The sequence below is a fragment of the Pyrgilauda ruficollis genome, unplaced genomic scaffold (assembly GCF_017590135.1).
Source record: "Pyrgilauda ruficollis isolate IOZ18807 unplaced genomic scaffold, ASM1759013v1 scaffold70, whole genome shotgun sequence".
NCBI classification, from domain to species: Eukaryota; Metazoa; Chordata; class Aves; order Passeriformes; family Passeridae; genus Pyrgilauda; species Pyrgilauda ruficollis.
Genome location: NW_024528822.1, coordinates 1,695,608 through 1,711,560, shown reverse-complemented (window position 1 = coordinate 1,711,560; position 15,953 = coordinate 1,695,608). Strand labels below are relative to the sequence as shown.

General features: G+C 38.1%; 1 protein-coding gene across 5 annotated transcripts in view; it reads right to left on the bottom strand.

Moving 5' to 3' along the window:
- Positions 1-1,570: 1,570 nt before the first annotated feature.
- Positions 1,571-15,953, bottom strand: part of ARID4B (AT-rich interaction domain 4B) — an 88,196-nt gene continuing 73,813 nt past the window's right edge. For all 5 annotated transcript variants that reach the window (XM_041485478.1, XM_041485481.1, XM_041485480.1 and 2 more), the window contains 7 exons: positions 13,827-13,911; positions 12,888-13,080; positions 10,288-11,496; positions 8,312-8,422; positions 5,832-6,047; positions 3,940-4,086; positions 1,571-3,356 (listed from right to left, as the gene is read on the bottom strand). In XM_041485478.1, the coding sequence (XP_041341412.1) occupies positions 3,226-3,356; positions 3,940-4,086; positions 5,832-6,047; positions 8,312-8,422; positions 10,288-11,496; positions 12,888-13,080; positions 13,827-13,911 (2,092 nt within the window). In that variant the 3' untranslated portion in view covers positions 1,571-3,225. The remainder of the gene's footprint in view (positions 3,357-3,939; positions 4,087-5,831; positions 6,048-8,311; positions 8,423-10,287; positions 11,497-12,887; positions 13,081-13,826; positions 13,912-15,953) is intronic.

The following is a 15,953-nucleotide window of genomic DNA, read 5'->3' as shown; positions in this document are numbered from 1 at the left end:
ATGGATGGGGTCAGCCCAAAAGAATACACAAATCCTTGAAAAGGGGCAGGTGGCTGCTACATGACTTGTAGTGGCTTTTCCAGTCTGCCTTCACTCAGAAGGGCAGCACTCTAGTGACACAGGAGGGGTAGAACAGGTTCAACCATCATCCAGTGCCTTTCAGAGACTCGTGGCCACTGAAACTCAGCAAGAGGCATACAGCCTCCAGGAACTCTGCCTGAGAAGAGAGTTCAATCCCTGTGCCAATAGGAAAACTTCAGTGTGATGAGAACTACCCAGTCATAAGTATGGACAGGAATCAGTGCAGACTGCAAATAAGGGGAGGTGGGAGCACTGCAGAGCCTTCAAATAAGGCATGTTTTCCCTCACCATATGCTGACCTCAGCCATTCCCAACACGATTAATTGTGGGAAACACAGGCCTGAGTCTGTCTCTCAGCAAGGTGCAGAGAACACAGCAGGGGGTGTCTGCCTTGCTTTGCCTTTGGGATCGTGGTCCAAGCAGGCGCTCAGGAGTCCAGGCACAGCCCAGCAAGCACTGCTAGCGGCAGACTGCCTCAGCTGCAAGCAGAGTGCACGTGCCAGGCAGGGAATGCACCCACGTGTAAAGCTGTGTACAGTATGTACTCTGAAAAGCAGCTCAGATGTGACCTACTGGAACATGGCATAAAACTGCCTGGCTAACAGTTTGCCAGGTATCTTCCTTTGTTACTTACTGGGAGACAAGTGGTTCCATGAATTTGGAGAGCACCATTTACAGACAAACTTCACAGCAGAGGTGCAATGTAACACATTCAGACAAATGTCCGAGTAGCCACTGAACTGCATCAGATCTATTATGAAAATTAAATAATCTCTGTATCACAGAAAATCAAAAATCCTATTTATGCAAAAACTTAACTTGGGAGCAGGGAGCTGACCAATGATCCCTGTTGCAAAAAGGAAAACAAATCCCCTAGATCATAGAGTCAGTAACTATCACATCAAAGCAAATATGCTGGCACTAAAACTGAGACCTGATCAAGAACTAGTAGTGAATGAAGAGCTGAATTTGAATCTTGCTTGCTGAGGTGTAGTTGCCAGTTACATCCATTCCCCTTATGCCTACTGAAATTGAAAAGCAGAACTGAACTACCATGACTCTGATTCTACTAAACAGATGAAAATATCCTCTTAGTAGCTTTACTGGAAATATTAAAATCACCCCTGTAGTCTTGGATCATCATAATTTTTAACACAGTCAATGTTTCCAAAGCTTATTTATCATGGGTTGTTACTGTCAGTCTCAATAGTAATCTGTCACTTTGCAGGTGTAACAGTATTTTGTAACAGCCGGTAGTTTGTTTCAACTGGCTCTGCCTTAATGATGGGCCATGCTTTCACCTTCTGCTGAAAAAGAGGATGGATTTGAATTAATCACTAAGAAGAAAATTAGGCAAATGCATGTGCTCTATCTTACCTTTCTATGTCCATTACAGGACACCAAAGATCATTTGCTAAACTGATTCTGCAGCTTGATGTAATTTTCATGAACACACTACAGTTGCTTAATTAAACTGTTAGAAACAAAATCAGGGATTCACAAACTATGGCATTTTATTTCAGAGGCCTTTGCTTACATTTGTACAATATATTACATAACTCTCCATTTTCTGCAGAACCTAATATATATTTTATAGCTTTTTTTCTATAAGCTTTTCCTTCAATGTCTGTCAACAAATTTTTACAGTCCTGTACAATTCTGAATACTTTGAAACCATTTTCAATAAAATCAGTTATAACCTTAAGCGCACACTACGAAGACTGAAAATGCTTTTCTTAGAAAAGTCAAATGAAAAGGATTCTGACACTCTAGCATCTACAAACAAAATGCTTCAAATTCTTACATGTTGTATTGCCAGAAAACAAAGAAAAACATGCCAGCCCCTATTTCCCCAGGCAAAAGAAGTACACAGAACTACAATTAAAACAGTAAAACAATCTGTACAATAAAGTACTGTGTATTAACAGTGCCAGGTATTAAATAGCTTGAATGAACACTTCCGCAATATACAAATGTCTTACAAAGGTATAGAATTAACAGGAGAGAGCTTGGGATCCATTCAACATAAAATCAATACAAGTGAAAACATTTTGAAGTTGGTTTTGGAATTTGTACAAGGCATTTAAAAAATTAAACATCTACCACTCGGCTAGCTAGTTATTTTAAAAACAACTACCCTTTTGTGGCAGTGTTGGTATCAGCAACCACAAATTATAACCTCACACCTTACTCCCTCTTGAAGTCCTCTCCTAGAAGCTCGTAATAAAATAAGCATTACAAATGAAATATTTGTTGCTTTAAGGGGAAAAGAAACATTTACAAGAAAACACAAAAATATACCTGTTATAATCCATTATGAATAAATATACACTTTAAACTGGCTGAATACAATCTTTATACATTAAGATTTAATACAGTTTGTTAGCCATTTTCTTTCTTTTTCATAATGTATTTTATCAAAATTAAAAAAAAATACTGTTTTATAGAAAAATGGCAAAGTACAGTAGTTTCATTCCAATTAACGGGTTCTTAAAACCCAGAGTAACCTACTTAAGCCTAATTCAAACCTGTAAACATTAGTCAGTCTTTTTTTTTTTTTTCTTTTAAAAGGAATCCTCATATTTGGTTATCAGGACTGATGTCAGACATCCTACTAACTGCAGGTTTTGAATAGATGTGCTTGACGTATACAATTAAAGCCACTATAAGGTGACTTAGCAGTTAAAAAACAATTAGCTTGTACAAATGAAAATATTTTCAATATTTGTCATAAATAAATGGAAAAATATCAAATGTTCCAGCTTTAACAAAATACCAGGGAATACAGTAAGCCTTACCACATTGATTTAGATCACCCCAACAACTATGTACTTATTGTCCTGTCTCTACAGGCAGTGAACAGCCTCCATTTGCCACAGTGGAAGGCCTTCGAGTCACTAGACTTACAATTCCCAGACAAGTTGGAAACAATTATTGCTTGAGGAAAAGCAGTTTGTTGTACTTTTTCTTCATAAAAGTGCACTTAAGTGCAAAGTTAGCTTGTCAAGAAACAACTTTAAATACAAAATAGTGCTTGTCTGAATTTTGTGCCACTGTGCAGTATAAAAAAAAAAAAAAAAGGAAAAAAAAAAGGAGTGGCCCTCAGCAGCCATTAAGTGCAAAGTGCTTTGGCAAGTCCTGCTGTCACCTGCACTCAACTGACATTCCATTCTGTGAAGAACTTGACATAGATGGTTCTGCTAACGTTAACATAACTGCAGCTGTAATGGAACTAGAGGAAGGTGATGAGGAGGAAGATGATGTAGTAGCAGCACCTGCACAGGAAAAGGAAAACACATGTTATAGAGACTCATAAATCAAGCAATAAACATGTTTTCCTGTTCAGCAGCAAGCACTGGTACATACTGACTCCAGCAACCAATGCCTTGCAATGGAAAAGAAACCAGTCTCTACTGCCTGGTTTGTGTAGTAAACACTCAATTTAACTGGTCTCCCTTAAAGTCATGGAAGAAAAACCCTTATCCCAAGGGTTATAACTAACTAGGTCCACAAGCAACACTACAGTAAATTTATCTGTAACTTGAAGAAAAATTAGAAGTTTTTAATACTCTTTGTTCATTGCTTAGAAGAGTTTATTTTCTGTATATTTTTTCCTGTATGAAGTAGTTATGCCTCAAGAGCATTAAACAGATTGCACACCCTGGTAATGCTCTTCCCTCTCCACAGTCACTGGGTATCTAATCCTTCTAATGGTCATAAAATACCTGACACAGCATCTCCCAAAACCCAAACAAAACCACACTCCTAATGACACACATCTCCCAGCAAATTACCCAGTACCTTAATAGAATATGCAAGTAAGCCCTCTAAAAGCAGAGTTTCGTTTCCAGCACTTACTTTCCCGCTCTTTTTTCTTTAAGCGCTTTCTTCTTCGGTCAATGGAAGCCACCTCAGATTTCAAGGACAGGTAATGTTTCCTGATTTCTTGCAATTTTTCTTGGAGAACTGTTATGCGCTCGGCACTAGTCAGATTTTCCAAGTCAGCTGCAAGTTAAACAATCTCTGTTAATTATTGTATTGAAGCATTTCCAAACACTTCTGGATGTCAGTGAAGTGGAAGGTACTCCAATCTTAGCGATGTGCTTTGAGCTAGCAGACAGCAAAGCTAAGAAACAACAGCAGCAGCAGCTGCTGTTTATCACCCCAAATTTGTTCACTTTTTATTATTCTTTACAAGATACCACCATATGCTTTCTGGGGACTTTTTAAGGAGCTGGGAGAGGAAAAAAGATGCATTCCCTTCCCCATTAGGAGGAAAAGGATAAAAAAACATTAAGACAACAGATGAAAGCATCAGGGCCAAAACTAGCTTTGAGCCTGTTGCTTTCAGAACTTCTGGAGTTCTGTTTGGCCCCAGACACCAGGAAGGTCAGCCTGGCCTGACTTGTCTTGGTACAAAACAAGCAAGTTATAACAGGGACGTGCACAGCTGTGGGGTGGCTCTGGTGCAGTCCCTGGCACATGTGCCATAAGGAAAAACCATACAGGACGACCGTGCTGGACATGGCCAGCACAGGAGCTGCCCCTCTGGCTGTTTCCAGCTGGGAGCTCTCCACAGCAGTGCACACAGCACACAACATGGCACGCAGCAGTGGGCAGCACAGGCAGGAGAAACTCTTGGTTCAGTTCAGGGAAGCCACACAGGAGACACTCCATTCAAAAGCATTTAAGAATCATTTAAACTATTGTGAGGTGCAAAATGCACTTACACATCAACCTGTAATGAGTGCAGCACCAAAGGACCAAAAGTCACAACTGTATTAGGCTATGGGAAAATGAGGAAAACTCAAGTGTCTGACTCAGCTACAGCAGGACATGTGCCAAAGAGCACTCCACAGACCAACTCCTGCCAAGCAACTTTAGCATGTGGAGTGTAGCCAAGGTACAAAAAAAGGAAGCAACAGAAGCCCTTCATATGTGTTGCACCAGGAAAGTGTTCAATGAATCTCAGCAGGGCAGTAAGTGACAATGAAGACCATTTACATTGCATACTTTTTAAGAGCACCAGAATGTAACCTGACTGTGAAGGACTACCGGGAAAAATACATTTAAAAGTAGACTAATGCTACAGACATTCAGGGTTGGGGGAGGAAATAAACAAAAATAAACCCAAAACAGCAAAGTCAGATTCAATTGGTAAATTACACTAATATGAGAGAATTAATAAACCATTGATCTGTTTTTCAGACAGGCAGGCAGACAGTTTTTCAGATAGGGTTAGGCAGGATCCTTTCCACACTGCTCACCCCTAGCTAGACCAGTAGCTTGACTGAAACAAACAGAGTGGAAGTTCTTAATCCTAGAAACAGCAAACGTGCTGGTTCAATAATGCAAAATGGATGGGGAAAAAATTACAAATCAATCACCTAAGTGTCTGAACAAGAACTAGAGAATCAGGAGTAAAACATAAAGGAATTATCAACAGAAGAAGCACACAGAGCAGATAATATTCATGCCAGAGTGACAGGTATGCACAGCACAACAAGAACAGCAAGGTAGCTCAGGAGCCAGATCTAAAAACAGTCCTGGAAGAGTGTGACATAGGGAGTTCCCTTTGCTGCAATTGTAAAAAAAAGAAAAAACTTTTTTTTTTTTTTTTTTTAAATGAGGATTTATCATAACCTTCAGCAAACGATGGAAACAAGAAAGCCAAAATACAGAACATTCAAAAAGCCTTTTTGCACTATGCCACAAGATGACACTAGGTGTGTTTTCAAGAAAATACTTACACATTTGAAAACTCCACTTGTAAACTTTGGGCAAACGATTATTCTGTTCTTTGAGATCAGATTCCTTCTCTCCATTTTTACCACATTTTCCTGGAGACTGTGTTCTTGTGAGTGATTTGGTTTGGTGAGATTTCATACCAGTAGAAACCGACTTTGCTGCCTGGGACTTGGACACACTTTCACCAGCAGATAGTTCATCACTGTCGCTGCTGTTTGCTGAAGAAAAAAGAAGACACTGTTACGAAACACAGCCCTAACTAAAGCCTGTCAGCAGCAACCTCTGTGCCGATTTTCATACATGGGAATTTATTTGACCCAAATCCTTTACTTTAAAACAACAGAATCCATTCTGGTGTAGCAGCTTGGCTTGATGCCCTTTGCATCACTGAAGCATAAAGCAGGTATATAATGGGGACAAAATAAATCACATCTGCCTGCTCATGGGGCTGTACTTTTTCTAAGAGTTCACAAGATTGACTGTAATGGTCTGTCTCCTGTTTATCTCTTTCTGACATCAACTTCTAATGCAGTATTCAATATATAAACCTCTATCCCATTTTAGAGCTAACAGACAGACTTTTGACTATATTTTTAGGACATGTATAGCAGAAATCAGAGCAAACACAGTCTTTTCTTAGCCTTATGTCACCTTTATTTTAATTTTCCTCTACTAAAATCACTATCAATAATATGAACATCTGTGACATACTCTACATTTCTCAGACATGATAATACAATTTTTTAATTTTGGAAAAAGATATTTTGCTGACTCAAAACAGAAGAACTTCACCTTATGCTGAAAAAACTTTAAAGTAACAGGCTGAACTGAACACAGGTTTTTAATCAAGTCACTCAAAGGAGAGTAACAAAATAACCTATCTAAAAGACAAGATTTATGAGTAATGATTGAAAGGCTGAAGTTTTTTAGCATTACTAAAATAAAACTGAGGTGAAAGCAGGCACAAGCAACTGTAATTTAACACAAGGCTAGCAAAGCAGTGGAATAAAATGCCTAGGAAATCTGCAGAACCTCAATTGTTAAGAGCTGTTTTTAAAAACATATTGAATTTGTATTTATTAAGAAAAATGTATGCCTCAGTTGTACTGCCCCAGGTGATGACAAAGTAAGCCCTGAACCTTTTGGCCTCTATGGTCTGGTGATCTACACAGGAGAAACTGAATACCCAAGACATGTAGTGTGAAAGAGCTTGGCCAGCTGCTTGTTGCTATTGGTTTAATGCAAAGGCAAGAGCTGAAGCTGCCACAAAAGCAGGTTAACAGACACAGTGGAATTTTGCCAAAAGCTTTTTTTTCTTTTGCTTTCAGCTGAATCACATTTTATCTATTCATTTTCCTTATTACATCCAGTAGTGCCTGAAGTCTAACAAAAAGAGCACACACCAAGGACTGTGTGGTAATTGCTTTAAAGTTTCACAACCTGATGAAGACATAGGTTGAGAAAAAGGGGTAAATTCACCAAATCCAAGGAATAAAGGCAAGGCTAAAAATGGTGTATTTGTTCTGCAAATTCAGTTTGTTTTGTTACTTTAATTTTTGGGGTGAGGGTAGGAATAAGGATTATGAAAGGAAGAGACCAGTGAAATGGAATTAAAAGGGATGAGAAAATATAAAGAGGAGATCAATGAACATGAAAGACAGGTGGGGTGAAAGCAAATACCAGACTAGCAAGTACAGACTTTTAGTAAAGCTGTTAATAGAAAGAGGGGAGGGAAGCTGGGGGAGAGAGAGGAAAAAAAGGCATGGCATATGCTTTTTATCCTTGCTTTAAATCCATTTTTTACAGTTATCCTCCAGGCTTCAGTCCCTAGCTGCTTCCTGCTATTTTTTTACTAACAGTGAAATGAATCAGTAATTGATTGTGCTGTCTCCCAAACACCTGTGCATACGACCCTAACACACCTCTGCTTTTATTAGGCTTCCCAAACCCAGTACTGTGGTTTCTATACCAATTAGCTTCTGCAACTACAAAAAACTGCAAAAGCTGCATTATTTACTGTAGATGTAACAGACAGCACAGGAAGAAAACAAGAATCTATAATCTTCTGGAATTATTCTCATATTTGCTACAGGGTAGAGATATTAACCTCCAAAAACTCATCTTGAAGAAAATACAGAGCATAGTTTCCTTCAGGTCCCAGTCTCCCCTCTAAAGCAGGCAGCTGTCATGATACAGAGATACCTGTCCCAATTCTGCCATGTGTGAAATACTCATTCTTCTTGGTTTTCCTGAATTACAAAATATTAAGGAGCTCTTAGAAATAGGCCCAGAAATAATACAAGACATTTGAAAACACTCTGGTGTTTAGGTAGAGCAATTTCTTAATTTAAACAGTAGTAAGAATTCCCTGATGAGAACATTTTGTCCTACTGCATTTTTTATTAACATTATTTTTATTCACCTCCTACAATCAGATGAAAAAATGACACGCTACTTTTATTTCACACTAAGCTGTACTTACTAGTTTTACTCTTCTTTTTGCTGGTCACGGATGTTTTGTGGCTTCTTTTCTGCTTTTTTGAGGAGCTGCCTCCTCCCTGAGCATCTTTAAGTCTTTTTTGGCCTGTACAGACTATAATTGGGAAAAGAAAAAAAAAAAAAAAAGAAGAAATCGAAATTAAAGAAATGCTTGCACTCCTCCCCCAAAACACTTCAAAGCTTAAGTTTGAAGACAACAATGTAACAGTTCCTGCCTATCCTTAATGCAGCTCAGCTTTCTACTTATATTGACAAGAGGAGGTGAAAGACAATGGAAGGCAGACGAAGTTTCTTTGCACAGAGTGCACTTGTATAATGATTGCAAATTACTTTCCCATATGCATCACTAGAATTTCTCTTGAACTACATGGGTTTACTATTTTTTAATACTGTAAATTAAATAAGAATACATTTATTGAAAAAGTTATCAAGACCTACTGGAAATAAAAAATGTTTTTAAAAGTTTGCTGTACTTGTAAGCTGTGAGAAAAAAAAACAAAGCCATAATCCATGATCAGCAATTACACTGACTAAAGTTGTTAAAAAATCATAGATAATGTTAAAAAAAAAACAAAACCAAAAAACAAAAAACAACAAGAAGAGAAAGGCAAACAAGTGAAAAATACTACTGACATTTGTGACTACAAGGGGAAAAAGTTGAAAAGGAACATGGAAGGATTTTAGTACACCTGCTAAAAGAGAGTGTTTTAGAACTTCTTCAAATGTTGTTGCACAACCATGTGACTTATAGACTAAAAATGACCCCTTGAATAAAACAATTTAAATTAAAGAACCTAATTTTCTGAAACAGGCAACATGTTGACAAAATCAGAGAAGAACTTAAAGTCCAATGCGTGTAAAAATGCTCTTTTACAATCGTGTAAAACTTCTTTCAAGTGGCAACATAAAAAACCCCAAGCAACTTACACAGCAAACCTACACAGCTTTAATTAGCAAAGCAATAGAGGTGTAGTTATCAAGAGGTACACACTGACCTCTTCCAAACTCTCTCCTTTAAGGAAACACATTTTGTTGCATACTTGCAGAAGATCATTTTCAACAGGACACTGAAGGTAACACAACTTTAAGGACATTTTGAAAAAAAATAGCTAATTGCTAGCCAAAATCCACTGAGCTAAGAAACCCACTTCTGTCTCAGGTTTGTATACAAAATGTATTTTCTTCCTTTGTGTTCATAATTTTTAGCCACTACAACACAGTGAAAGTAGCTGTACTTTTGATTAACTGCAAAACAGCCAGTGACTTTCAGAAAAAAGCTTTTGGATATTGCCTTGCCAGAAGTTAAAAAGCAGGCAGCAGTACAGCGACATCATGTGCACAAGTGTTTATTATCCCCCACTCTCTCCTGGCTTCAGGAAAGGAACTTCAATCCAAAAAAATCACATATGAAAGTGAAACATAGCTGAAAAGGTCAATGCTTTTATCAGCTTGACTTGAATCTTATGAAGTTAATGTTCTAGAAAAATACAAATTAGAAATGACTGCCTAAGCACCCTAGCAGCAAGAGGGCTTTCTCCCCCCAAAACAAAAAACTTACAGAGAATCAAATGTTATGCAAGAAAAGCATCTCCTGCTTCTAAGGACAGTGCTGGAAATGCTTCCATCTTGCTACAATAAATGTTCCTTACACAAGCTATTACAGTTTGCTTTGGGCTTTTTTTACCATATCCAGTATAAACTTCATTCTTTTATCCTTTGTCCCTCAGTGAAACCACCACAATTTCAAACGAAAAGCCAATAAACTTGCTGGCAGATGACATTTTACTCACGAGATGATTATGCCATTTCCACATATCTGAAATGGACAGCAGGCTACTACTTCCTGCAACAACTAATTTCCCTGCACCATAATCAAAACAGAATGAAAACACATCAGCAATGTTAGAAGTAAGAGCTGGCTAGGTGGTTGGAGACAGCTCTGTTTACCCTTTCCTTTACCTTTTTCAGCATGCTCTGGCTCTGGTTGATTACTACTGCTGGAGCTGACGCTGGCATCAAAACCTGTTGGAGAAATGTTTCCCTCAGACTGGAGGTCTTGCAGCTCCCCTGCCACACTGTCCACCTCTATTGTGCTATCTGTTTCACTTTTGATGCTTCGTATCTCTTCTTGATTTGGTGGCAGTGTCTCAGAGACAGTGACACTGGACTGATGTCTACTGGACTCTGTCACAGTTACAGAGGAAGGTGACTCAGGAGTTGTAGGAGGCGTATTTAGCACTGAATTGCTGCCACTGCTTGGAAATTCAACTTTCTTCTCACCCACTTCAGTCGGTTTTTCCTCAACAGGTTTTACATCCACACTTGCTGGCAAAGATTTTTCAAGGTCACAGTTAGGCAAAGAAATGCCTTCTTCTGCAAGAGTCTGAAGCTGCTCCTCTGCCGCAGCATCCTCAGGAGCAGCGTGTGGAGGAGAAGCAGCAGCCTCAGTATCAGAGTCTGAGAACAGCTCTTTCAGCGTTTTCTTCGGCCACTGGCCTTGGATACTTGACCACACATCTTTTCGATCCTTTGCTCTGGTGTTCTGAAGTCTTTCATCAGAATTATTTAGAAGCTTTATTCTTTTCTCTCCCACTTCAGAAAATCCGGAGTAGAAAGTACTTGTCCGTAAAGATTTCCTTTTCTCCTCTAGTCCATTGTACTTTTTCGTTGGAGTGATTTTCAGTTTAGATTTGTCTTCCTCATCTTCATCCGAGGAGCTGTTACTGCTGTTTTCTAAACTAAGGGAGTCTTTGTTTTTGGACTTTTCATCCTTTCTATTAGGTGACACGGTCTTTAAGGACTCCTCTGCAACACAGTGTCTTCGTTTACCACGCTTCACTTGTGGTTTTGCTGTTTTATCCACGATCTCCTTCTTTCCATCCTTTCTCTTCTTTGTGGCTTCGTCTTCTCCATCAGAGTCACTATCTTCAGATAACTCTTCCATCTCTTTCCGCAATCTTTCAGGAGACTTGGATACAGACTTGGGCACCACTGCATCTGTAAGAGCTTTAGTTTCTTCTGGGAGGGATGAACCGCTCTGGTCTTTTAGACGGAGTTCATTTTTATCTTGGCTTACAGCGTCGGGCTGAGATTCCTCCTTGCCATCAGCATGAGCATTCGGGGCACTTTGGTCATCTTCTTGCTCACTATCATCAGAACTTTCAGAAGCTAATTAAAAGTAAATCCAAACAAAACAAAAACAAAACAAGAAAAGTTTGTCTTGATTCTGATTACAAAGAATTATTGAAAAACAAAAACCAAAAAAAAAAAAACTAAAGAAAACTGTACAGCTATGAAGACATGCTACAGGGATCTCTAGCAGTCTTAATGCTCTTAAATGGTACCTCCTGAAGAGTTCAAAAGTCTAGATTAGAAACTAGGAAGATTCTCTGTTATACAGTACATCTCCAGGAATTTCTGAACAGGTAGAGAAAGCATAGCATGCGTTAATCCATAAAAAACTAACTTCTGCACCCAAACCAGTAACTGAAAGATGCCTTTACATACTTCTTATGGGTGACAAATACTACCATTATCTGCCTTTTTTCCAAAGCTCCTAACACAGACACCTTTTCCCTGGAAAATCCAGAGTCTCAAGGACAGAATAACACCACACATATTGGATACTGTCTAACAAACCAATGAACCAATCTGATGACCAGCCTGGAAAAAAGGAAGTGAAAGCAATAAAGAAAAACACTTAGGGAAACAAACGGACAAGAAGAATGTAGGACAACTGCAAGAAAATTCAGGGTCAGCAACAAAGAAACCAAGAGAAGAACAAAGATATATAATCCCAAAGGAATCAACAGCAATCTCATTCAGTGTGAAAAGATACAGATTCAAGGAGAAACAGGAATTGGCTCAAATATATAGATATATGTAATTCCTTGATTTGTAAAGTTAATTAAAGATTAATTATCATACTAATAATAGTGTCATTGCTAATTGTTTGGGTTTTTTTTTTTTTTTTTTGTTTCTCATTTCCTAAGGAAAAGAAGCACTATAGATTATATTGACTGTTATTCTGCCAACAGTTTTGGAACCCAGTGGCCAGTGTCAAATAAGTTGGAATGATTATTAAATTCACACAGCTTCCACAAAAGTTTGTGGTTACCCAAACTACCTATACCATGTATGATTTCCTTCTCTGGAAGCATGCTGTAAACTAAGAATGAAGAGAAGCGAGTAGGTATTAAAATGCTGCTGTAAATGTGTGGGCAGAGGAACACAGTGCTAGCAACAGACGTGCAGATATGAATAACGGGTCCAATAGCTTAAGTAAACCAAAAATTAAAACTTTACAAATTAACAGATTAGATAGGAAGCAAATATGCTTTGCTCTATATCAAACAGCAACAAAAAAAAAAAAAAAGGATGGCAACACAAAATGTAATGACCATTAACACAGTGAATTCACAGAAACTGCCAACACTGCTTTTGTCCAACGTTATTTCTGTTATAATTAGCCAGACAGACTCAAGCATTTGGTTGCATCAGTTATTCTACATTGTTTAAATGCCATTTACAGAATTAGAAAAAGCTTTAAAGTACAATACCTTGTAGCCCATTAATGATAGAAGTAATTTCTATTGATTTAACTGAAGCTTGTTCAGTATTTTTGGCTTCAGTGCTGTCAAGTTTGGACCCAGTCTCTGGTGATGTGCTGGTGTGAAAGGGGGGTTTTGACAAACGTCGCAGTTTACAAGGTTTAGGAGAATACTTCTCTTCCTTCTCTCTGTCAGTTTTATTCTAGGTGAAAAAAAGATACAAAAACTCTTCTCATTGGAGCACATATCTTATAATGGATTACAATTAAACAATGCTTACAGTTATCTTAAACATTCACTCTGTAGAGGAAAACTCTCCTCTTTGCTTTAAGGACTACAAACTTGCTACGCTCTATAACAAGACCTTTCTATTCAAGACGGGGACTTTGCCAACACTAAAACAAATGGGAAAACAAATACACCCAGTGTGCGAGAAGTGGCACTGCAGGATGCCAGGCTCAGCAGTGGCAGAAGGAAAAGCTCCCTTGCAGCCCACTGTTCAAGAAATATGTCATCATCTAAGCCTAAATATCAGTTGTGGAAGAATTAATTTTGAAAAAAATCTTGGCAATAAAATTACAGAGTCCTATGCACATGGACTAGTCCACAGATTTGCACTGCAGAATCAAGAGATCTCAAATTTCACCCCCCTCAAGCTGGTTCCCAACACAGACAATAATCTGTATCCTTCTCATTTGATTTCTGTAAATGACTACATACACTTAATTAAAAATTCAGGAAAGAAGGAAAGAGAAGCTTCCCCTCCTCACCTCAAAGAGAAAAGCCAAACCCATGATGAAAAGAGTTAATGTTTAAAAGGCTACGAAGCTGCTTTACCTGATAAGCATTTGCAGGCCAATCAAAAGGTCAGGAAGGGAGGCAGGGATTACTTAACTATGTATCAAACCAACACTGGGAGCAACAAGAGAGAAAAGGGAGAAAAACTACCTTTATTTTCTTTCGATGCTTAATTTTTGGTACATTTTTATCAGCTGGTCTCACTATCTTGTCTGCCTTTATCCACTCATCGTACCTAAACGGAAAAAGAAACATACACATTTATTGTTTTAAGCAGATAATCACATCACAGTAGAAATTTAACTGAGGAAAAAGAGAATTAGTAGCCATATAAAAACACAATTGGAATTTGAATAGAGTAATTTGTGTAATTCTCAAGTCTGTGAGGTTTCAGCTAAGGTTCAGAGGATTAACATCTTTTTACACTGAGGGGCAAATGCAAAACCTATTTTCCAGTCTGCACAGAACAGCAGAAATCCATGTATGCAGGTCGGACAAACTACCTGAATGAGAAATCTGTACAGACCACTAAAAACTATACTTCCTATTTATACACTGTAAACCCTTAACAATAAAATAAACAACAATAAAATAAAATAACAATAAAATAAATCCTTTCAACTACAAAAAATGTGACGTGTTAATAAAAATAAACTCTTTCGATCCCGAGTGACTGCAAGGAGTTATCTGGAGTGAGTAACCCTTCAGAGTCACCAGCTTTGAGTCACTGACTTCACAGGGACATTTTTCAGTTCCCCTTCTGTTAAAGGTTTCCACTTAGTATCAGAGTGATACCAGACAAAAAATACTAAATAGCACCAAGATATTATATAACAACAGGCATCTTGTTATTCATGACTGGACCTGATAAGTACAAATCCAAGACCAAAGAAGTACATTCTTAGTATGAATATACTGCAACTGTGGTACTCTGCTTGCCAGATTGTGTATTTCGGAAAAAGTCAAGAGTCACTTAAATAATTTTTTCTTCCTCCCCATAACAATAAGCTGCTTTACTACTTAAATTGTAAATTCAAGAACCATATGCATGAGAAACATTTAAAAAAACAGTTTAAAATTTGTTGGTACTAACTTTGACCTGAATGCACATACAAACAAATTCTGATCCCCCCAAGAAAACATGAAAAAAAGAGGGGAAAAAATCAACTTCAAAAACCCAAAACCACACTCTTCAAACAAACTTGTACAATATTGAGTTGATCACCATGCTGGCTTTCCAGCTGGGCTTACTTGATCATAATTTTGATATATGACTACTGACACAGTCCTAATTCAGCTCCTTTGCAACCACTGTCAATTATATTCACAATATTGACAAAAATTAAAATTATTTAGGGAAAAACATGCAATTTTCTAACTTGCTTTCCTACGCATTATGATTTATGATCCATACAAGGGATTTCAGAAGGTAAATACTGTATTCTACTAACTTAAATGTCACATAATAATACAGTGAAAAATGAAATAGCAGCAGTCTGAAAAACAGCTCTCCAAAACAATTTATTCTGCTTTTTCACCTCCATGTGACAATAAAACCCACAAAATCTCACAGCAGACCATGCAGACTATGATATACCAAGACTGCATACACTGCTGCAGACACCACTGTCTATTACTATTATTATTAATACACACCACTGCCTATTACTGTACTATTACACTGTCATTACCAAGTGAAATGTCAGTAAACAGGTTCAAAACTGAAATACAATTCTGCAGAGTACTTGCTCATATGGAAAAATCCCACATTCTGTGAGACTGTGGGAAACCCTATTTGAAGCAATCTTTCTTCAAGACAAAGATATGTTTTGCACAAGGAACACCACAAAGTGCCTGCCAAATGGACTTTGTGACCCAGAGAAACGCACGAGTATTTTATTAGATCTAAATACATGCAGAAAAACAGCACTAGGACCTGACAAACACATGGTAAAAAGTGAGGATTCTCACAGTGTCCTTTCTGCACATTCAACCACATTGCTAGAATACCAAATTTGTATCACTCATTCTTATGCATCTCCAATAAGAAATTAATCTTCCTCCTATGCAAAGTCTGTGCACCGCCCACACTGTCTGAGATTCACAGCAACTGCAGTGCCTGTTGGGGCAAGAGCTGACAGACATGGGGGCACACTGAACCAAAGGAGAGAAGTGAACAATCTGAAGAGAACACCTGTCCATACCACAGTGTCCTAAACATCATGGACTAGAAACGGTGCTCATGCAAGCTCTCATCTCAAGGAATACAAATTGGAA